The sequence below is a fragment of the Ailuropoda melanoleuca genome, unplaced genomic scaffold (assembly GCF_002007445.2).
Source record: "Ailuropoda melanoleuca isolate Jingjing unplaced genomic scaffold, ASM200744v2 unplaced-scaffold11384, whole genome shotgun sequence".
NCBI lineage: Eukaryota > Metazoa > Chordata > Mammalia > Carnivora > Ursidae > Ailuropoda > Ailuropoda melanoleuca.
In genome coordinates, this window is record NW_023179820.1 from 6,613,993 (window position 1) to 6,638,653 (window position 24,661).

The 24,661-nt window shown below is 36.1% G+C and overlaps 1 protein-coding gene across 2 annotated transcripts in view; it reads right to left on the minus strand.

Annotated features, from left to right (window-relative positions):
* Positions 1-555: 555 nt before the first annotated feature.
* Positions 556-24,661, minus strand: part of TCEA1 (transcription elongation factor A1) — a 40,497-nt gene continuing 16,391 nt past the window's right edge. Inside the window, exons 4-10 of one of the 2 annotated variants that reach the window (XM_034650146.1) lie at positions 20,000-20,087; positions 17,082-17,224; positions 15,600-15,656; positions 14,458-14,612; positions 11,497-11,643; positions 3,922-3,993; positions 556-2,157 (exon numbers count right to left, since the gene is read on the minus strand). In XM_034650146.1, coding sequence (XP_034506037.1) covers positions 2,149-2,157; positions 3,922-3,993; positions 11,497-11,643; positions 14,458-14,612; positions 15,600-15,656; positions 17,082-17,224; positions 20,000-20,087 — 671 coding nt within the window. In that variant the 3' untranslated portion in view covers positions 556-2,148. Of the gene's footprint in view, positions 2,158-3,921; positions 3,994-11,496; positions 11,644-14,457; positions 14,613-15,599; positions 15,657-17,081; positions 17,228-19,999; positions 20,088-24,661 lie in introns of both variants that reach the window. The other variant, XM_002929564.4, reaches the window with a different exon arrangement.

Here is a 24,661-nt window from a genome sequence, read left to right on the forward strand (position 1 = left end):
ATTCATTTAACACAGTTACTTTTACTTCCCATTACTTTACAACTGGCTAGTATTTTTCACTACTAAGACTATGGTCTCTCATATTATGTTAAGCGCACACACAGGATGTGCTTGACGCTCTACTGAGAACCACCCCTGCCTCCCTCACCAGGAGTCCAGGAAGAGAGAAAAGAAAAACATGTTCTGTACTACTGCTCAATACTAGTCTTTACTTAAAACTAGGCAGGCATCACTCAATTAAAACTATCCTTTAAAAACACCTTAGTGTTTAGTTGGGGACACCTGGGTGGCTCAGTCAGTTAAGCATCCGACTCTTGATTTCAGGTCAGGTCATAATCTCAGGCATAGGATCAAGCCCCGCTTCGGGCTCTGCACTCAGCATTGAGTCTGCTTGGGTTTTCTCTCTCTCTCCCCACCTCAAACCCCTCCCTGCTCACCCGCACATGCACACACTCTAAAATAAATAAATAAATAACCACCTTAATAGCTGGGAGAGAACTTTTGAAACAAAAGGTAGAGCAGGTGTCAATATCTAAATAAAATGACAAAATGTGATACATGTTTAATAACAAGAAACTTTATTGAATTACAAATTTAAAAATGGATCACTTAATTTAAAAGTGGGACTATTTTAGTTTTATTCTTCCAAAACTCATTGTTCCAAAAATGCACTTTATTTTTCAAGTGATAAAGGTTAATCTGTGAAATGCCAAAGTAGAGACAGGATGGTACCAGTGGGCCAATGCTCATATATGGGGTCCTAACAGGGACCTTTAATGTTGCTTTCTGTATTACATCAAATTGATTTGCATTTTAAAAAATGGGAAAAGGGAGCAAAGGGGAGTGCAAAGCATGTACTGAAGTCTTCCTATAGGAGTCTGATAGAATACAGATTTAGCATAATAAAATGTGGCCTTTGTAAAAGTGGCCTTTAAGATGAGCTAGTGAAAGTGTACCCTAAGGAACCTACATGAGAAACATTTTTTCTTATTCCTAACAAAACAAATGGTACACATGTAAAAAATAAAATATAATTATAAGATCTGTTCTGTAAAACCAACTGCATTATAGCCCATATATTCAGTCTGTTGAACAACCTCATTCATTGTCTAACAGAAAAAGAGCAATTCAACTCAGTACAAAAATATATTCTACCAAACTCCATATGGAAAGACCACAGGTTTAATGATTTATATAGTCCTTAAACTTAATCCTTGGTCAGTAAAGATTTCCAAATCAAAATCAAGTCAAAACTGTTTATAGTAACTAAACTGTACTAAAATGCTAATATTTTCTTCCCAGGTATGTCTTCCTATGAGGGGAAAAATGGTCAGAAGCTTTCATTCTTTGCCTATGCTGGGATTTATGAAAAACCTACTAAACTACAACAGTGTTCTGCAAAACTAAAATACACTACAAAGTCAAACAGGTAAATAAACAACAAAACCAAACTGATTTCAACAAAGTCATGTTTCCAAAAGTAAAATCTACTAAGAACAAGTCATAAACATGTACAAGAAATTACATGAAATGATTATCACGGTTAGTTACAAATGCAAAATAATATCTAGCTATCCCAGACTTGTGAACATAATAATTAAGATCAATCTCATAGGCTAGTTCAAATATTATGTACAATTTAGATAAGCTGGTCAAGTATTATCTGAATACACACCACATTTGATAAACTTACATTACCTTTTCTCCTCCTTTACTATTTGCAGGTACGTGCCAATATGGGGGAAAAATGTAATTTCCATTTATGTATTAACTGAGAAGAATAATATTTCTACTGTGTATGTTTGGACTGTAAAAAAGTTAAGGTACATTTTTCTTTTAAAAGAAAAATAAAGGTAAAATAAACTGTCAAAAGTTTAACTGACAAAAGTTTAATATCAACTTACTATAAAACTGAAAAGAAATGTTTTCAAACAGATACCATACAATTATTATGTGGTCTCCCTACTGATCTGAAACTACAGAAGGCATTTAAGGAAGGAATGCTATGTCAAAAACCAAGACTAACCCAAGGGATGTATGTTACTTTAAAAATCTGATTTGCAGGAAAACTATATGCTTGGCCTAGTTTTAAAGCTAATTACAAAATCCATTTTTTAATGGTCCAGACATTTTGCCATTTCTTCCAACTCAACAGAACTGTAAAAAAAAAAAAAAAAAAAAAAAAAAAAAAGAGAGAGAGAGAAAGTATTTCATGAGACACTTAAATACAATGGGGTGTGCCCCGCCCCCATTTAACACAGTATACACCTTATATAAGCTCCTAATGAAAGAGGCATTTTTAAAACAGATGCTATATTGCACACAAACACACTTATCCTGTTTGACTTTTCCAATTTAGAATCAGTAGGAATATATAACTGAAGAAACAGTATAAAATATTTTATTAAGTACCCCTCTTCTTAACATTTTTAGGTTAAAAAAAATGAATTGAAAAAAAAAATGAATTCCAAACTTAAACTTCTAGAGTAAGTCACCCTTAGGCATTAGCTTTCTACATTAAATTGAACTTTCTTAAATCCAAGAAGTACTATGTCAGAACTATGCTGCAAACTGCCTGTATTCAAAACAAACTGCAATATGCCCAATAATAACAGAAATCATCATCATCGTCATTATCCATTATGTGAAATAAATCTAAGAGCTATCTGGAAAAGCCAAACTTGCTCAATAGGACCGAAAATAAATTAACTATGAATTTCCCTGTCTTTAACCAATGTAAAAAACTTCTACCAACTCAGGACAGGAGACACTGTTTCAAATCATGATGACACTCTTAATACCAGTAACCTTCCCAGCTCAGAACTAAATCTTTATATATAATAAAATGGGTACTGGCCTCAATCCCTAAAATACTGTCTAGGGCCAAAGTCCCATACCATATTTGTGGAGGATATTCCCCCCCTGTCTAGATTTTAATTCACTTCTGATTTTCAAAAAATGCTTTAACTTAGGTGAATAATTCAAAATAACCACCAAAGGGCTAAAGCTAAGTATAGCTTTAAAAAAAAAAGAAGAATCACACAAGCTTCACAAAAACTAATAAATGAACCAGCATTTTTGGAACACCAACAATTATCAGGCACTTTTTAAATATATTATCTGTACTCTTCACCACAGCCTGTGATGTAGATATTATTTACATATAATATGTGAGAAAATTACAGTTCACCAATGATAAGAATCAGAGTTCAAAACCTATTTGGCTCCAAAGACTATATTCCTACCACATGAGCCTTCCCACACACCCACGGCATCCCCATCTCTATTAACAATAAAAATGGTCTCAGAAGTGATGTGTAATCCTTCTCCCAAGTTTAAATTATATTTCTGTGGCTCACAAAAATCACTCAAGAAGGGATCATTTAAATGATTAAGTGTAAACATACACTTGCCTGTGTGGGGCTAATTCAAGAGTTCACAGGCGATATGAAGGCTCAGTGAAAAGCCTACCAAACCATGACGGTGCTCATCTGTTAATTCCTAAAATAAACACTAAAACCATCCTGCTGGATTTCACCAAGGTAATCTTCCCAGAATCAAAATCTATGAAGACAAATAATACCCCAAATCTATGAAGACAGAGTTTCTGGAAGTACCAGACTCAAAGCAATTAAATGAGTATAGTATATAGAAAACTATGATACAGTAACTGCAGTTAAGATACAATCCTGTTACTCCTGCACCAAAACAATACGAAGATAGGAAAATTAAGTTAACATTCCTAATTTCTAATAGAGTTCAATATAGCATATTCCTTTACAAATGATTTGTCATGAACTTCCATATTACTGGGCAGCATGAGCAAATGTATATATTTAGATATGCAGGTAGTCTTATGAAAAAACATGAAGAAATCTATTATAAATGGGTAAAATATGAATATAAGAAAGTGTCATATACCTTCCATCGATTTCCACATTCATTGCAGACAACAAATGTTGTCATCGGTTCATCAGCACTACGAGTTTGTACCTGCAGCAAAATCAAGTAAAAAATATTACTTTTTATAATACTATAAAAAGTTTGACCTAAACAAGAACATTCTACATTAAGATATACAATAACCAAACAGTACCACAATAAAAGGTGTAAGAGCCTGAAACAAGTTCCAACAAGCTAAGTAATGTCAAAAGGACACATATTTCAAAACTGCATTTTTCCTAAGTCATTGCTTGTTTGTCTTTTCATGTTTAATTTATCCCAAACAGGTGGGAAAACCACCTAAAGTCACACATACTTTTCATAAACGGCCAATAAATATTAAAAAACTTCATCATCACTAAGAAGCACAGAAATGTTAATTAAAAGATATGTCAATTTTCTCTTATAAATTAGCAGAGATGTAAAAATTATGAATATTTCATTCTGAAAAATATAAACTGTCACAACCTTGCTAAAATGCAGCAACAAGGTAAGAGCCTCAAACATCCATTCTCTCTGACCTAGAAACTTAACAACTAAGGCAGTAATTAGAAACACAAATAGGGGCGCCTGGGTGGCATAGCGGTTAAGCGTCTGCCTTCGGCTCAGGGCGTGATCCCGGTGTTGTGGGATCGAGCCCCACATCAGGCTCTTCCGCTATGAGCCTGCTTCTTCCTCTCCCACCCCCTCTGCTTGTGTTCCCTCTCACACTGGCTGTCTCTATCTCTGTCAAATAAATAAATAAAATCTTAAAAAAAAAAAAAAGAAACACAAATAAAGACCTATGTACAGATCAACATCATTAGGGAAATACACATGAAAACCACAAGGAATATAACCTCACACCTATTAGAATGGCTATTATAAAAAAGAAGAGATAACAAATATTGCTGAGGATGTAGAGAAAAGGGAACTCCTGTACACTGTTGGTAAGAATGTAAACTGGTATATTCATTACGGAAAACAGGATGGCAGATCCTCAAAAAATTAAACTATCACACAGGAGTGCCTGGCTGGCTCAGTTGGTAGAGCATGCAACTCTTGATCTCGGGGTTGTGAGTCTGAGCCCCACGTTGGGGGAGGACCTGACTTTAAAAAATAAATAAATAATAATAATAAAAATAAAAAGAGCCAGCATGAAAAATAAAATCAACTACTTTATGATCCAGCAATCCCATTCTGCATATATATCTGAAGGAAATGAAATCAATACCACAAAGAGTTATCTACACTCCCATGTTCACTGCATTACTCACAACAGCCAAGATATGAAAACAATCTAAATGTCCTTCAGCTGAAGAACGGATAAAGAACAGTGATACATACACACAATGGAATATTATTGAGCCATAAAAAAGAAGGAAATCCTACCATTTGAGACAACACAGATGGACCTGGAAGGCATGCTAAATAAAATATGCCAGAGAACGACAAATACTGTACAGTATCACTTATATGTGGCACCTTAATAAATAAATAAATGCAGATTTCACCGAAACTGAGAACAGATGGTAGCTGCTAGGGGCTGGGAGAAGGAGGAAATGGAGATATAAAGGTCAAAGGATATAAACTTTCAAACATAAAAATAGTAATTTCTGAGGATGTAATATACAGCATAGTGACTACAGTTAAGAGTATATCTTAAGCATTCTTACCACACACACCAAAAAAGAATTAACAATGTGAGGTAATGGATATGTTAATTATCTTGATCCTGGTAATCATTCCACAACATATATGTGTATCAGATCATCACACTGTACACTTTAAAAACATCCAATTATATGTCAATTATTCGTCATAAAGTTGGGAGTGGGAGATCTGTGTACAGGGATGTTTGAAGTGTAATTTTGTAATAGCGCAAACACTGGAAACAACTTAAATATCCAACAGGGAAATAATGAAATAAGAGCATACCCATCTGATGGAATATTATATAGCCATGAAGATGTTTACAAAAGTTTTTGGGTGTATTTTAAATGATTAAAGGAAAATGTTTACATTATTATAGTAGCTAAGTGAAAAGAAGTACAGTTCTACCTTGAACAATGTGGAGGTTAAGGGCGCCAACTCCTCATGCAGTTGAACATCCACATCTAACTCCCTCAAAACACAACTAATGGTCTACTGTTAACTACAAGCCTTACCAACAACACAAACTGTTGATTAAGACATATTTTGTATGTTATACCTACTATATACTGAATTCTTAAAGCAAGCTACAGAAAAGAAAATGTGATTACAAAAATCAGAAGGAAAATACATTTACAGTACTGGACAAGTATTTGTTGAAAAAATTTGTGTGTTAAGTGGACTTATGCGGTTCAAACCCGTGTTGTTCAAGGGTCAACTGTACATAAAATGGTTTACAGGGGCAGCTGGATGGCTCAGTCAGTTAAGCCTCTGCCTTCAGCTCAGGTCATGATCTCAGGGTCCTGGGATTGAGCCCCACACCAGGCTCCCTGCTCAGCAGGGAGTCTGTTTCTCCCTCTCATTCTGCCTCTCCCCACTGCTGGTGCTCTCTCCCTAATAAATAAAATCTTTTTTAAAAAATGGCTTACAGTATTTAGCTACAACTAGATTAGAAAAACTTTATAAAATACAGCAGGCACCAAAATATTGACCACTGTTCTTTCTGAATGCAGATTAATGGGTGATTTTAAATGTTTTGTTCATATTTTTCTGTATTTTCCATTTTTCTATAAATAGGTACTTTACATTGCCTTAAAACAGCTAATATAGGGACGCCTGGGTGGCTCAGTTAAGTGTCTGACTTGATATTGGCTTGGGTCATGATTTTAGGGTTGTGGGATCTGGGTGTGGAGTGTGCTTAAGATTCTCTCTCTCTCCCTTTCCCTCTGCCTGTCCCCCACCATCCCTCTCTTAAAAAATAAAAAATTTTTTAAAAAAAAGCTCTTATGACCCAGAAATCCCACTCCTGAGAAAATACCCAAAAGAATGGAAAGCAGGGTCTCAAAGAGGTATTTTTATACAGAAGTTTACAGCAGCATTATTTGTAACAGCCCAAAAGATGGAAGCAACCCAGTGTCCATCAACAGTTGGATAAACAAAATGTGGTATATACAGTGGATTATTATTCAGCCTTAAAAAGGAAGGAAATTGACACATGCTATAATATGAACAACCATTTATGAACATTACATGGTTTTAATTTGCATTTCCCTGATGATTAGTGATGTTGACCTGTACACATTTCTTTGTGCTTCTAATTACTACCTTAGAATAGATCAGATATCAGAAATAAGCCAGGGACAAAAAAAGGACGAGTAACTGTTATGTGGTTCCACTTATCCTTTTGACTACCTACAGTAGTCAAATTCAGAGACTGGTGGTTGCCAGGAGCTAGGGAAACGTACAGTTACTGTTTAATGGGTATAGAGTTTCAGTCTTGCAAGAGAAAGAGAGTCCTGGAGATTGCCACGATATTATGAATGTACAACTACTCAACTGTATACTGAAAAATGGTTAAGGTAGTAAATTTTAGGTTATGTGTATTTTGCCACAACTAAAACTTTTAAAACAAAAAGAGAACTCAGGAAAAAAAAATAATAAATAAGCTAGTATCATTTTTTTAAAATTTTATCAACATAATAGACTTCTGAAGTTCTCTACTGAGAATTATTGAAAACAAGGTCCCAGAGACAGAAGGCTTTTTTTCAACTGTACATTCCTGAATGAAGCTGACAGCACATTATTAAAGGTTATTCTTAGGTTTAAGTTATGGGGGAGATGAAGAAGATGGGTGAAGGCAAGAACCTGAATACCAACAATACTGCATTCTGAATAAGGTCTATTTAAATTTAGTGTGGGATGATGAAATCCAGTATATTACTGCCTTGAAGATGAGAAGCACACAATACTTGTCAACCATCAACATGATTTTTAACTCAAAAGCCCAAAGGGAGATAAAGAAGAGGCACTCTCAAAAGAATAGCATTCTGCAAATTATTTAAGGTCTTCAGATAAAAATGGTTTGAAAAAATCTTTCTGAAATATTCTCATGTATTTATAACTAGGGCCCTAAATATACTTAGAAAGGAGGAACTTTTTTGCTCTCTGGGAAAAATGTTGATCTCCTGGTAGGTACATGTTAACTAAGAGTCAAACTTAATTATAACTGTAATTTTGCCAACTTTGGAAGTTTTCTGTCTATTGACAGAATTGATTCTAAGAAAATCATACTGACTTCATCTTTAGACTAGGTTCTTTCTATTAAAAGAAACATTTTTTATTGTGGCTGATTATGTAAATATATCACTTCTACTTCATATGGGTGTTTTGTTTTTTTTTTAAGATTTTATTTATTTAGAGAAAGTGAGCAAGGGGAGAGGGGCAGAGGGAGAGGGAGTGAGAACCTCAAGCAGACTCCACACTGAGCACAAGCCCAACAGGGGCTTGATCCTAGGACCCGGAGATCATGACGGGAGCCAAAATCAAGAGTCAGACGCTCAACCAACTGAGCCACCCAGGCACCCTGACTTCAAATGTTTTAAAGAAGCTTTGGCTTTTAAATGTCTTTCTATTAATACTTAATACTTCCTACTATGTAGGATATTCAGGACAGAATTTTTATTGCTGAGATTTTTCTGCCTAATCAAAAGAAAAAAGAGTAATCCAAACTCAGAAATTTCTGAAGCCACTTTCGTATGTTAATATATTTTAGTGACTATCAGTAGTAATAGTTCCCCAAAATAAAATACTGAAATATCAGATCTATAACTATGATTAAATGAAGACTTCAAAAAGACAGAGGACTTTGGATTGGTTAAATAGAACCTATCTGAAAATGGGACTGTTATGTACCTTTAAAAACTAAAAGAGGCAGAAGTTTATATAATGTGCTACCACATGTGTTTAGGAAATGGGAAAACAGGGGCGCCTGGCTGGCTCGGTCAGAAGAGCATGCAATTCTTGGTTTTGGGGTCATTGGTTTGAGCCCTACATTGGGTACAGAGATTACTAAAAATATAAAAAAATTTTAAAAAAGGGAAAACAAAAATATATTCATATTTGCATGTGTATGCATAAACACACAGAAAGCCACCCAACAAATGAGTAACCTGGTTTACCTCCAGGGAGGTGGGACCAAGTTGCTGCAGGCAAAAGTGGGAAGGGAACGTTCCAGTCACAATCTTTTGTACCTTTTGAATTTTTAACCTTGAGAATATGACACCTACTAAAAATTAAAAAGAAAAAAAAAGCAAATCCTTCCTACAACTTATATATAGAGTTTAGTAATTCTACTTTCTTTTTTTTTAATTTTTTATAGTAATATTTTTTTATTATATTATGTTAGTCACCATACAGTACATCCCTGGTTTTTGATGTAAAGTTCCACGATTCATTAGTTGTATAACACCCAGTGCAACATGAAATACGTGCCCTCCTTACTAATCACCAGCCTATCCCATTCCCCCACCCACCTCCCCTCTGAAGCCCTCAGTTTGTTTCTCAGGGTCCATAGTCTGTCATGCTTCATTCCCCCTTCTGATTACCCCCCTTTCTTCATCCCTTTCTTCTCCTGCCGACCTTCCTAGTTCTTATGTTCCATAGATGAGAGAAATCATATCATAATTGTCTTTCTCTGCTTGACTCATTTCACCTAGCATTATCTCCTCCAGTGCTGTCCATGTTGCAGCAAATGTTGAGAACTCGTTCTTTCTGATAGCTGAGTAATATTCCATTGTATATATGGACCACAGCTTCTTAAGCCAGTCATCTGTTGAAGGGCATCTCGGCTCCTGCCATGATTTAGCTATTGTGGACAATGCTGCTATGAACATTGGGGCGCATATGGCCCTTCTCCTCACTACGTCAGTATCTTTGGGGTAAACACCCAGTAGTGCAATGGCTGGGTCATAGGGTAGCTCAATTTTTAACTTTTTAAGGGACCTCCACACTGTTTTCCAGAGTGGCTGTACCAACTTGCATTCCCACCAACAATGTAGGAGGGATCCCCTTTCTCCACATCCTCTCCAACAATTGTTGTTTCTTGCCTTGTCAATTTTTGCCATTTTAACTGCGTAAGGTGGTATCCCAGTGTAGTTTTGATTTGAATTTCCCTGATGGCTAATGATCTTGAACATTTTTTCATGTGTCTGTTAGCCATTTGTATGTCTTCATTGGAAAAGTGTCTGTTCATATCTTCTGCCCATTTTATGATTTGTTTATTTGTTTCTTGTGAGTTTGAGAAGTTCTTTGTAGATCTTGGATACCAGTCTTTTATCTGTAGTGTCCTTTGCAAATATATTCTCCCATTCTGTGGGCTGTCTCTTAGTTTTTTTGACTGTTTCCTTGGCTGTGCAGAAGCTTTTTATCTTGATGAAGTCCCACAAGTTCATTTTATCTTTTGTTTCTCTTGCCTTTGGAGATGTGTCATGAAAAAGGTTGCTGTGGCCGATGTCATAGAGGTTGCTGCCTATGCTGTCCTCTAGTAATTCTACTTTCTTAAACTGCTTACTTTTCTGTCAATCAGAAAATTCAATTCCCTAAATCCATTACCCTAAAACATTAACTGTAAGTTGTTCTTTAAGAAGAAAATTTTGAGTTTAGTAGATTATAGACGCAGCACAAAAATACCCACTTGACAAATGAAATTAATGACAGTGATAAGCCATTTTCACATACGCATATACAACAAAAACAACCATTATGTGGCTCTTTTCAGCTTTCTTTTTGTCCAAGAACAAAAAAGGAAGGTCACATCGTATGTGAAAAGTCATCAATATGGTGCACAAAAGCAATCAGTATCTGGAAAGCAATTAAGCAAAAGGTACCCACACTCCAAGTGAGGAAGAGTAGACAACTTTCCTTAAATTACATGACCCTGCCAAATGAAAAGAATTATAACCAGTTTATATACTAACCAATAATCAACTGCTCAACTCTTAGAGAAAGAATATGGCCATTTCATTAAATCCTACAATGATTTTTATAAATTTTATTTAATTGGTATAGCTTTCACAGTAACAACTTCCATGAAAGTATAAATGTATCAACTTATTTTCAATTAACTGTAATGTGTTAGTATTAAGCAAGCATTATCAAACTATCTTTACTACTTGTTTTGAAACAGGAGTTGTAAGCATTCTATTTATGTTATTTAGTTAGTTTTAATTGATTATAATTGACATACAATATTATATTAGTTTCAAGTGTACAACACAGTGATTTGATATTTTTATACATTACAAAATGGTTATCTTCATAGGTTTAGCCTCTGCCACTATACAAAGTTACTACATTACTGACTATATTTTCTATGCTGTGTATCACATCCTTGTGACTTATTTTATAACTGGAAGTTTGTACCTCTTAATCCCCTTACTTCATGCATCCCCCACCCCTCTTCTCCAACAACCACAACCACCACCAGTTTGTTCTCTGTATATGAGTGTTTCATTTTTTTTTCTTTTTAGATTCTATATATGTGAGATCATATGGTATTTGTCTTTCTCTGACTTACTTGACTTATAGCACAATATCTTCAAGCGTTCTTAACATGAAAATAAGAATCTATAAATAATCACAAACCTGTGTGTAAGTGCAGTTCTTCTTTTTACATTTGCCACATGTGAATAAGTCAGTCTGGGTTCCACCCGTCTTGGCCATCTGATGCTCTCTGATGGCTTCTTTGGTCAAGTTTTTCCGCATCTCTTTGAGTTCATCACTAGCCATTTCCTGTCAGTGGGGTGGCAATACCACTCAGTTATAGGCATCTTCTATATATAACCTGAATGTTTTTATGTTCAATTAGCTTAATAATAATGGAACAAAAACCAACTTTTGAAGTTTTAGAAGTGAAAAATTATTTTTCCTCAAAGAACTCAGAGTTTGCTTTCTTTTCAAATTTCATCAAATACTTTTAAGTTTCTATGTGAAAATTAGATTTCCTTGCTGCTTAAAGGTTTATAAACAATGTAGTAATACTGTACCAATGAGCATCTCTATATCCAGATCGTTGTCAGTACCACTGCCCTCCCCAAAAAGGAACCAGGAATCTTTGGAGGAATATCTGGTTCCCATTTTGAGTCAAGAAATGCACAGGATTTGGGGTGCCTTGCTGGCTCAGTCAGCTGAGCATCCAACTCTTGGTTTTGGCTCAGGTTATGATCTCAGGGTTGTGAGATCCAGCCCCACATCAACTCTGTGCTCAATGCGGAGTTTGCTTGGGATTCTCTCTCTCCTTCACCCTCTGCCCCCCACCCCTGCCCACTCACACTCTAAAAGAAAAAAAAAATGCACAAGATAAGCCAGGGTCATCCTTTTGTGCCAGAGAAGCATGGAAGCTACCAAAGACTTTTGTGGTTGAGTCATATGGACGAGGGGCTAACATGAAGGAGCTTGCATTAGCCAAAGATAGGACAATTTCCTCAGCTATCAAAATAAATCACTGTAAAGAACCAATTCCCCCTGGATAGATAAAAATGTCACAACTCCATGATGATACTGAAAAAGGAGAGCACAAGCATGCAAAAACAGGAACAAACGCAGTTTGTGGCAGTAACCAGGGCACCAACTCTTCATTCTGATAACCGTTAACTAAAGCGAAAGAAGTTTCACAGTTACCTGCCCTTCCTATCCAAACCAAAAGGGTCACCAAGTGCCTGAGTTTACAAGGGAAAATGCTTCTTTATCAAAGAAATCTAGCTAATAAATGTGAAAAGAATGACAGAACTTTAGAAATCACTATTATGCAACTCCTAATAATTTAACCAATTCAGGAAGGAAATCAGTGGATGAATACATTAGATGAAAGGTCGAAGGAGAACTTTACAATGGAGGAATCAGACTGTTAATATCCAAACCCACTGATCAATGTCAGCATGCTAACAGTAGAGCAACAAGACATGTGTCTCCTGATGCAATACGAAGTAAAAAGCACCAATTACAAAGTATTTATGTGGAGAAAACCAGTTGAATTTGTATGTAATTGAGCCTATCAACCTAGCTTCCAGTTCACAAAAAATAGAGGGGACAGAAAAGTTAAATAACATCACGAGGAAGAAAGAGACAACTCATACTGTGGGAATGGTTGAAGAGATAAATTGGTTTCTTCAACAGGTCAGTGTCATGGAAAAAAAAAGGGGTCAGGGGCAGGAGAAGAGACTGCAAGGGATTTAAACATACATGTACAAAATCTTTAGAGACCCAACTAAAAATACTGTGCAGACTTGGATCCTGATACAAACAAATGCACAATCAGGAAAATATGAATATATAAGTTAGGAATTACTGTTAGCTTTGTTGGATGTAGTGATGACAATGTAATTAATTATGTAAGAAAATTATCAGACTTTTTTTGAAAATTGTATTTTTAAAGGTATCTCTCTTAGGTTTATAAAGGTAAAAAGACATAATGTCTGGGATTTGTTGGAAAACAATTCAGGGGAAAAGAAGAAAAAAGAAAAAAGGGATAGATGAAAAGGATCACAAAGTCATTTTTTGTTTTTTTTTAAGATTTTCTTTATTTGGAGAGAGAGTGGGCATGAGCTGGGGGAAGGGGGCGGGGGGGAGGGAGGCAAAGGGAAAGAGAAGCAGACTTCCCACAGAGCAGAGAGCCCAACTTGGGGCTCAATCCCAGGACCCTGGGATCATGACCTGAGCCAAAGGCAGACGCTTAACTGACTGAGCCACCCAGGCACCCCAAAGATGACAAATTCTTGAAAATATATGAAGCTTGGGTGATGGATATATAGGAGTTCATTACACTATGGTCTCTAATTTAAAGTTTTAGGTTATTTTAATGAGGTTTAAAAAAAATGAATGTTAAAAATATAATAATTTTTATTAGCTATATAGAAAGACAAATTCACTCTCTTGGGTGTGTAATAAAATAATGAGACTGCAGACTATGAACAGCTGTGTCTATAAATAGCAAGCTCTGAATTTCATTTTCTCCATCATTCCCTAAAATTTAAGGAGAAGTCAATAAGATGTGACCAATTTTATGGGCTTTAGCCATGAAAACAACTTGGAGGGGTGCCTGGATGGCTCAGTTGGTTAAGCATCTGCCTTCGACCCAGGTCATGATCCCGGAGTCCTGGGATCGAGACCTGCATCGGGCTCCCTGCTCAGCGGAGTCTGCTTCTCCTTCGGCCCCTCATCCCACTTGCACTCTCTGTCTCTCTCAAATAAATAAATAAAATCTTTAAAAAAAAAAAAAAAGAAAGAACTTGGAGATTACAAAGTCTGTTTGCAATTAGATATTCAAATCTTCAATTCCTCATGAATCTAAAATAAGTAAAAACAGTTTCGTTTTTAGACAATGATTTAAGGCAATCAACCAAAGATCATGGTACAGTTGCGGAAGAGACAAAGTACTGATACCAACAGATTCAATCACCGTAAGTATTTGTCTAGTATGTTATACATATACCAGAATAGCTAATAATGATATAAATGTAGTACTTATATAGTACTTCATGATTTACAGACTTTTCACTTGACATCATGTAATCACATCATGGAAACATTATATTCACATATACTCACCTCTGCTGTCATTCTAGCGAATAAGTCAGGAGGAATATTTCCACACAGTACATTTTTCCTTAAATTTGGATTCTTAGCATCTTTAAGATTTGATATCCTACTTCGTACTCTATTTTTGTATTTCATGTCTGTATTCCTTATTTCTTGATATATAGGTACTAGGCCGTTAAGGAAAAAAGGTTAAATTATAAAATTATTTTTTTTCCTATTTCACCAAAATAAGAATTCCTGAAATTCCTAAGCAGTTCTCCAAAACAGTTTCCAAATTAGATTAAGCTAACAAGGCAGTGAGTCTACCACATTTCTTTATCTGTAACTGGCAAGTAACAGTAATCCTACTTTTACACTATGAATGAGCAATGCTTTCTTCTTAATGTTGAATGCCTGCAGCACACAAATTAAAGACGTTTCAAAAAGTAACTTAGGTACTCCGCTTGAGTAAGGAGACTTGTGAAAAGAAGTCTGCATTTATGTAAACTTTCACTTGCCCAAATCTGAATTCTATAAAGGATTCTAAAAGGCTTGGTGACTACACAGTTCCTTTGGGAGCCCTCTGGGAAGAAACCATTCATGGTGGCCCCGAATGGTTCATTTCCTTCCCCAGCTCAGCAAGAAGCTAATTTAGCAGTTTTTTTCCCCCTCAACAGAACAGGCGAGCCTGAAGAGCAGCACTTTCTTTCCAACAAGGCCATTTCCAAAACTCAGATAGTTCTGTGGTCACATGGTCACCCAGATGTGAACGACCCCTCTCCCAAAGCCCCTTCCATGGTGCCCATGACAAACACACTTCCCTCCTGGATAATGAACTCAGGGTACCTCACATGCTTTGCTGCGATCCCCTAAACGTGAAACCCTACTTCACACGTATAATGTGTCTTCCATGCCCTTTTGTACAAATTCAATTAAGAAGCCACATACTCAATGTGCAAGGCAGAAAAATAAAAATACTATCACATACGTTTTACTTTTGAATAACAAGAAAGCAAGAATAAAATGACATGGATGGCCCTATCCTTTCCTTGGAAAATAATACAATGAAGATAGAAACTGAAAAATTAAACTCTAAATTCTATATAGGAAGAAGAAAAATAGTTAATCTAGCAGATTATTTAAACAATCATGAACACACACACAAAGGATATCTTCCTCAATTTGAGATCCTAATTCTTCCTCATCAGCTCCAATAGCAACGTAGTCATCTAAACACAGGCACAAAGAATTGTCAAAAATGAGTGATTATGACATTGAAAAAAATTTCAGTATAGGTAAATTAAACTGCATTCCTATTTCTTCAACCCCATTGCCCTAATAAAGAATCCTTTTTGCTTAGTTTCATTAGAATGTGGTCTCTTTCCTACCCACTAGACTCCTCCTCTGGATTCACCTAATGTCCACAGTGCTCCTGCATTGGTGACTCCTTATCCCTCAGGAGTGGGGAAGTAATTGATCTAGCAGGCAATTCCTCATTTCACAACTCCATAAATTCTGGTTGCTCCAGCAGAGAGTAGAGAAAGTTATAGAAAGAACTGTCTTGTCTCCTGTGACTCAGGCTTCAATGCAAAGAAACCATTCATTTCATCTGCCAATCACATATATGGACACACTCAGAAGACTCCTATGCAAATATTCAAACGGACAGAAGGAAATAAAAAGAAACTAGGAAGAAAAAAGAAAAAATATATAAAGAGACAGTAAGGGAATCAAAATAAAAAGGGCAGAGTAAAGAGAAAAATAGGTCATACTGACTATGGTTCAGTATAATAGAAAAGGAATGGATGTGTAAGATGATAAATATTACATAAGAATGAATAACTTCAAATTAAATTAAGGCTCCCATATATAAATCAAGATCTCTTTTCCACTTAAAAAAAAGTAAAAAATGGAATTATGAATATAAAACTTAAATACTATATGTCATACTAACATTTAACAACAGGACACAAATACATTACCATTAATGCTCAATCTGGGGACCAGAGTAATTACAGTTGACCCTTGAACAACACAGGGGTTAGGGATGCCAACTCTCTGTGCAGTCAAAAATCCACATATAACCTTTGACTCCCCAAAAACTTGACCAGTAATAGCCTACTGTTGACCAAAAGCCTTACCAATAACATAAACAATTAGCACATATTTTATATATGCACTATATACTATATTCTTATAATAGAGTAAGCTTCTAAAGAAAATGTTACTAAGAAAATGATAAGAGAAAACACATTTACATTATTGTTCTGTTTTTGTTGAAAAAAATTTACATTATAAGTAAACCCACGCACTTCAAACTCCTATTATCCAAGGGTCAACTAGGGCTTGCAGATCAAAAATGGGGGAAAAAAAGATTTGTGAAAAACCTTTAAGTTACTCTGAATCAAGGGAAACATCCATATATTAGAAGGAATCTTCTTCTTGGAACTATATAGTAGTGAGCAGAGGCCCCAGCATGCCTAGTGCTCCCTGCCATCAGTAACCCCTATTTGCTACAACGTCTTCCTGAACTAAGCAGTGCAAGCAGCTATCACGGGGATGCCACTAGTGAAACAGAAACATGGAGGTGGACATGCGGCAGTGGTGGTGAGGAACAAAGGAATAGGCAACGAAACAGGGTACATTAAACTTACCTCCCGTTCGGAGAGCTGCGGCAAGCATCTCCCTACACTTTAACCGTACAGAATCAGAAGTGCTTGGTGCCCGAGGAAAAGATGAAACGTAAGTATCTCGAGCATTTGTCTCATCCTTTCTGCTGCTTATGTTGCCACTGGAACTACTAAAATACACATACATCACACACACACCAAAAAGAAAACAGGAAAAATTCTCTTAAGAAAGTAACATCATTACTCTCACTCTCAAAAAACAAAAATTTTTGGCCTAAATGAGATTGTATTCAGTAGCTCTTACATGAAAAAAGAAATTGCATGCATACAGATTTCTAAAAAGATAAAATTTTAGGAAACCTGAGACATGTTTCATGGTTTTTTTAACCAATTAAACACCTGATTTTCCTTTTAAACATTAAATAATATTTTTAATAAAGAAAATACACATTACAGCTTAATACAATAAATGAAAACAAGGATCTTGGTTATGAGAAGGGTGAGGGGATGATACGAGAGAATACGACAGCTCTCAACCATGACCAAAGGGGGAAAAACAATGTTTGAAAAACCTTGTTCCAATTAGACAACCACAAAGGTTTATATTTAAAACACTCCCTTCTGGATAAAAAACATGTATAGTGGGAAATGAGTTGTAAGAATATGAAAATGTTTCTTTAATCCTCCCTAGAAACATCAACTCAATCAGGACAGTTTAACAGTTTTCCAGTCATCCTAATCATTTCTATTGCTTCTAACTTCTTAAGAGTCTCACCAAAATATCTTCTGCAGGGTTTCAATTAACATTTATCACATTGAAAATATTTGCCACAAACCTTTCCAAAGACACCATTCGCCCACCAGAGTAACTTCCCGCACTGCTCCAAGGAGATACGTACTCCTCTCTCTCCACATAACCCACTATCAAACTGCACAAACGGATCCCCATGGGCAGAACAGTCCTTCTGTATACCTTCTACGTTTAATCACCTCCTTCCTGAAGCCTTGTCTTCAGAGAGTGCGTTAAGCGTGCATGTGTATGGATAGATACCAACCACTTTGTCAGGCTTCATGTGATAATTCTGTGCATTTGTCAATAGGTTCTCTCCCTAAACTTCAATTACATAAAACAGATAAAAATATACTAGGAACTTATTCCTCCTCTGATATCTATTTAAAATATCTGCCTATACTTTTATATTTCACATTCAAGGCATGAGGTCAGTGACTTTGAATATAACACAACTGAAAGCATTTGTTAAAAATTACATAAATTATGGCCTATAATTAAAAAAAAAATTATGGTCATGAAAGAGTGACAGACTGAAGAATTACTCCAGATTAAAGGAAACCAGAGATGATAGCTAAATGCAGTATGTGATCCTGGATGATATTATGGAAAAATCTTTTTCCTCTGCAATAAAATAGTTTATTGGGAAAACTGCTAACATATGAATAAGCCCTACAGATTAGAAAAAAGGTATTGTATTAATCCTAACTTCTGGACATTGGTATCTATATTGTGCTTAGATGTAAGAAAGCATCCTTGTTCTCAGAAAAATACACACTGATGTATTTAGGGATATAAAGGACTCTCATTTGGTTCAAAATAAAATTATTCATGTGTCTGAGTATGTACACACACACACGTATGCATATACACACATAGTGGCAACTGGGAGTTCTCTGTTCTTAAAATTTTCTAATAGTTTAAAACTATCTCAAAAGAGTTAGAAACAATGAATAAATATTATTGACAACTGATGTTTACCCTTTCTTTAGCTCACCTCTTATCATCAAGTTTAGTTAGTTCTAATGCATAAGTCAACAGTGTATGGGATATTAATTATTTTTACTGAACCCATGAGGGGTACATTATCACTTCTGGGAAAATACTAAGAAATAAACGAAGTTGAAATAGGTGGCCTAAAACTTGAGTTCAGAAGCACCTGAAAAGCTTATTAAAAACAGATTTCTGGGCCCCACCACTATAATTCCTGATTCAATAGTTCCAGGGTGGAGGCCAAGAATTCGCTTTGCTAGCAAGTTGCCAGGTTACCTGATGTTCCAGGGACCACACTTTGAGAACTATTACTCTGCATCAGAGTCAAGTGTTAAAATACAAGCTTCCCAAGAACAGAGGAACTGTATTTAACCTACAAGGCATATCACCTACCACATCAACATGCTGGATATTATACAGTTCATTCATTATATGTGACAGGGAAGAATAAATACAAAGGCCTCATGAAGACTGAGGAACAATTTGAACCCTTCATTACTGAACTTCACATTTTAATTCTTAGGACAGACAGCTGAATTGAAAAGGAAAAAAGCATAAAAAGAGAAACAGATGCAGGGCCAAAAAAAAAAAAAAATCTAAAGAAGAAATGTGGTAAATAACAGAACTAATCACTTGAATCCCTAATCAGAACCTTCATTATCAATTCTATTAGTGCTATACCAGGGATTCCATTCAATTAAACTTGTTGAATACAGTGTAAATAATTCCTCCTTATTTATGTAGTATCTTCTAAGTCTCTTTTAAATTTCCATGAAAATCTTGAAAGAAACCTTAGAATATTCTATTTGGCTATATACATTTACTAATTTCGTTTGATTAGAAAATAGAAAAAAGAGGGGCGCCTGGGTGGCACAGCGGTTGAGCGTCTGCCTTCGGCTCAGGGCGTGATCCCGGCGTTGTGGGATCAAGCCCCATATCAGGCTCCTCCGCTGTGAGCCTGCTTCTTCCTCTCCTACTCCCCCTGCTTGTGTTCCCTCTCTCGCTGGCTGTGTCTATCTCTGTCAAATAAATAAATAAAATCTTTAAAGAAAATAGAAAAAGGAGTACAGATACGAGACCATAAATAAGACCATGGAGGAAGTGACAGTCAAATACAACTATGACTTCCAACAGAAATGATTTCCATGAAGTGACATACCTTTCTTCTCTTGCTTCAGGGCTATTCTGTGATGTAATTGCAGTATCTTTTTTCTTTTCTTCAGGGTCTTTATCTGTTGATGGTCCATCTGAAAATTATAAAAATCCCTCAGTTGTTAGCATTTGTTAAAAAAAAATTACAAAATGGAACTACTGCATATTATCAGGCTATTGATGCAACAAAAAAACCAAAAATCCTAAATTTTCAACAGTAAATGAAGTTTATGCAAGTTATTCTATTAGCATATGTACTTAGGTATTTTTCACAATGCATGCTTAGCATTCCCAAATAAACCCCCTCCTTTAGTGGGACACACAAATTCATATGCCAATGGGAACCTAAAATGGTGAAAAATATACTTAAAAATAAAATCTTTAAAAAATAATAAATAAATGAAACGAAAAAGAAAAATATATAGAACAAAGGAAAGAATATGGAAATAATATCAGTAACTGTTATTTTAAAAATGAAATTGCAGGGGCGCCTGGGTGGCAGAGCGGTTAAGCGTCTCCCTTCGGCTCAGGGCGTGATCCCGGCGTTATGGGATCGAGCCCCACGTCAGGCTCCTCTGCTATGAGCCTGCTTCTTTCCTCTCCCTCTCCCCCTGCTTGTGTTCCCTCTCTCGCTGGCTGCCTCTATCTCTGTCTTATAAATAAATAAAAAATCTTTAAAAAAAAAAAAATGAAATTGCAAAGCATATATAGCAATATTATTTTAACAATTTTTCATGAAGTCAAAAAATCTGAGGTAGTATCCAAAATGTATACAAATATTTCGGGGATAGTAAACAAAGAACATTTTCATAGAAAAGACTTCAGAATTTGTAAGCCCTACCTAACACCTCCTCTATCTTAAATAATCCATAAAGTAACATAGAGTGCACAAGCTTTAAGAGGTAAGGTGTAAAATAGGTTGGGCCAGTGCAACTGCTTAACAATGAAAAGAAACATACATATTTAAATCAACCAGAACAGCCTTCTGAAGCTGGGTTCAGAAAACGTTTGGATCTACTGCATAAATAATCCCACTTATCTATTTACATTTTGATCCCGACATTTGTAATAAGAGCTACATAAATACTTCTCCATATCCCTCTGTACAGCATATAAAAGAACATATACATATTCAACTGTTTATCAGGACCACCTATGTAACTTTTAAGCATATCGTTATGCTCAAGCTCCTATCCTGATCCATTCAATCCAAATCTCTGGCAGTGAGGCATGAGCACCAAAATCTTTAAAAGTTCCCCAAATGACTCTAAAAATGCTAATCCAAATGAGGCTGATAGAGAACAGTCTAATCCACAATTCTAGAACTCATCTTGTAAACGTTAGGGTTACCAAATCCAAAATACAATTCAAGTCCCCTATGATATTGTGTTAGTTTTCACATACTAATTTTATTGCCCCCTTTATTCTCTACAATTCATGTGGAAGGCCCCAAAGCCTAAAGATGGTAGAAAACAAAGATTAATAATGACATTAAATAACATAACAAGGACTAGGAAATACTCCAAAACTAAGAGGGTAGAAAGCATTTGAAAGGTGATGTAACAATGCAGTACTATCTAACAAGGATCCAATGCAGTCATAGGGATCCCACACACTGCTCTAACAGTGTGAACTGGTGCAATGCTTTAAGGAAGCAGAGCTGTAAGAGGTGGAAATAGCCTTAAAAGAATTCTGTCTGAATATAGTGTTGTGGGCAATATAGCAGACCCAGAGAGAAGTGGTCCAACTCTGGACTGAGACTATCTGCAGATCACACCTCACCACCAATCCAACTGTGCACAAGATACTTAATCTCTCAGTGTCTCCATTCCTCATTAGAAAATGGGAAATACAATGACACCTAGCTCAGTGGGCTCCTGGGAGGGTTAAATGCATTCCTATGTTAAATACTCAAAACTATGCTGCAGTGTAGCAGTAGTAGTAAATCTTCTGGAAACCTAGCTAATAATCTAAAGAAAAAGCTTTAGCCAGGAAGATATTCATCAGGACATTATTTATAGGGGCGCCTGGGTGGCTCAGTTGGTTAAGCAGCTGCCTTCAGCTTGGGCCATGATCCCACAGTCCTGTGATCGAACCCCGCGTTGGGCTCCCTCCTCAGTTGGGAGCCTGCTCCTCCCCTAGCTGCTGCTCCCCCTGCTTGTGCTTGCTCTCTCCCTCTCTCTCTAATAAATAAAATCTTTAAAACAAAAAGGAAAAAAGACATTATTTATAATAGCTATAAAGTTAAGAAAAAACACATCTAATAGGCAAATGATTAAATTATGGCATAATTGGATTATTCTGAAGCCAATAAAAGTGAGTTAATGATAATATAAAAATATAAAAAATTTTTCATTAAAAAAGGCAATATAAGTAAATATATATACAGCATAAAAAGAATTATAGTTGAAGCAAAATCCATACACAAGGAGAAAAAAAGACAAGAAATGCAACAAGATATTAACTGATGGTTATATTTAGACAGACTTAAGAATGATTTCTTTTCCTCCTCCAATTCTCCATATTTACTGAACATGGAAATCTTTTCATTAAAAAAAGTTTTTAAAGGAGAATTTGTAATGAGATCAGATACCTCCAATAAGTATAAGAGAAAAACTTCTTTAAATGTGATATTAAATGAACATAACTACAATGTCCCACAAAATGTAAACCATCTTTCCAGAAATGAAAACATATGTATATGGTTCTCAGTCAACTTTCTATGGCAAATTCTAATTACTTTAGAATATGGAATTAGATTTAAAATTTAAATTAATTATAAACATAAAGTTTCAGTTTGTCTTTAAAGACTAGATTTCTTTTAAAAGCTTTTTATTTTGAAATAATCTGAAGCTTGCACAAATGTTTTAGAATGGCGCAAAAAATTTTACTCAGGAGCTCCTGGGTGGCGGTTAACCGTTCGACTCTTGGTTTTGGCTCAAGTAGTGATAGGTCAGGGTCCTGGGATTGGGACCCACTTCGGGCTCTGTACTCAGCGTGGACTCGGCTTGAGTTTCTCTCCTCTCCCTCTGCCCCTGCCCCCTTCACACTCTCTAAAATAAATAATAAATCTTTTAACGATTTCACAACATTTGCAGCAACATGGACGGGACTGGAGGAGATAATGCTAAACGAAATAAGTCAAGCAGAGAAAGACAATTATCATATGGTTTCACTCATTTATGGAACATAAAGGAGGAAGATAGGTTGGAGAAGAAAGGGAAGAAGAAAGGCAGGGTAAACAGAAGGGGGAATGAACCATGAGAGACTATGGACTCTGGGAAACAAACTGGGGGCTTCAGAGGGGAGGGGGGTGGGGGAATGGGACAGGTCGGTGATGGGTATAAAGGAGGGCACATATTGCATGGTGCACTGGGTGTTATACGCAAGTAATGAATCATAGAACTTTACATCAAAAACTAGGGATATACTGTATGGTGACTAACATAATAAAAAATTATTATAAAATAAAATAAATAAATCTTTAAAACACACGCGCACACACACGCTTCACTCAGATTCCCCAAGTGTTAATGTCTAGTACACTTGCTTCCTCATTCATTCATTGCCCCCTACTATATACATACACTGTCGTGTGCACACATATTTCTTTTGAACCATTTGAAAATAAGTAGCAGGGGCGCCTGGGTGGCACAGCAGTTAAGCGTCTGCCTTCGGCTCAGGTCGTGATCCCGGTGTTGTGGGATCGAGCCCCACATCAGGCTCCTCNCACATCAGGCTCCTCCGCTATGAGCCTGCTTCTTCCTCTCCCACTCCCCCTGCTTGTGTTCCCTCTCTCGCTGGCTGTCTCTATCTCTGTCGAATAAATAAATAAAATCTTTGGGAAAAAAAAAGCATGATATCTGCTACTTATTTTCTTTTTTTTTTTTTTAAAGATTTTATTTATTTATTCGACAGAGATAGAGACAGCCAGCGAGAGAGGGAACACAAGCAGGGGGAGTGGGAGAGGAAGAAGCAGGCTCATAGCGGAGGAGCCTGATGTGGGGCTCGATCCCACAACGCCGGGATCACGACCTGAGCCGAAGGCAGACGCTTAACTGCTGTGCCACCCAAGGCGCCCCAGATATTATGCTCCTTAATCCCAAAATACTTAACTGTGTATTTCCCAAGAAAAAAGAAATTCATTTATACAACCACAGTAAATAAGTAAATTTTACAATGATACAATACTATTTACTTACCTACAGAGCTTACAAAAATTCTGTCAATTTTCCCAATAATGATCTTTATGGCAATTTTTTTTTTCTGGTCCAGAATCTAATACAGGAACATATATTTAATTTACTTAAGACTAAACTTTTTAAATTTTAGAGGCTTTACAATTAGTTCCTGGTTTCCAGGCTCTTGGAAGTAATAGGTTTTTTGTTATTATTGTTGCCTTTGAAATTTTGAAAGGTTCAACTTTTTTCTATTTTTCTCTTCCATCTAAGGCTAATAACTGCTTAGAGAAATGGCTGATTCCAGGCTGGGGCAAGGAAGATAGATGAACCCAACACATTTTTTGATTCCAGAATATAAAAAAGAGATAAAACTGAAGGGGTTTGTCAAAAAGACACAGGAGCCAATTTGAAAGGTGCCCACTGGTCAAATCTGGGATAATATAAATATCAAAATAATATTAACAGTAATGGATTATAATCCATGTTAT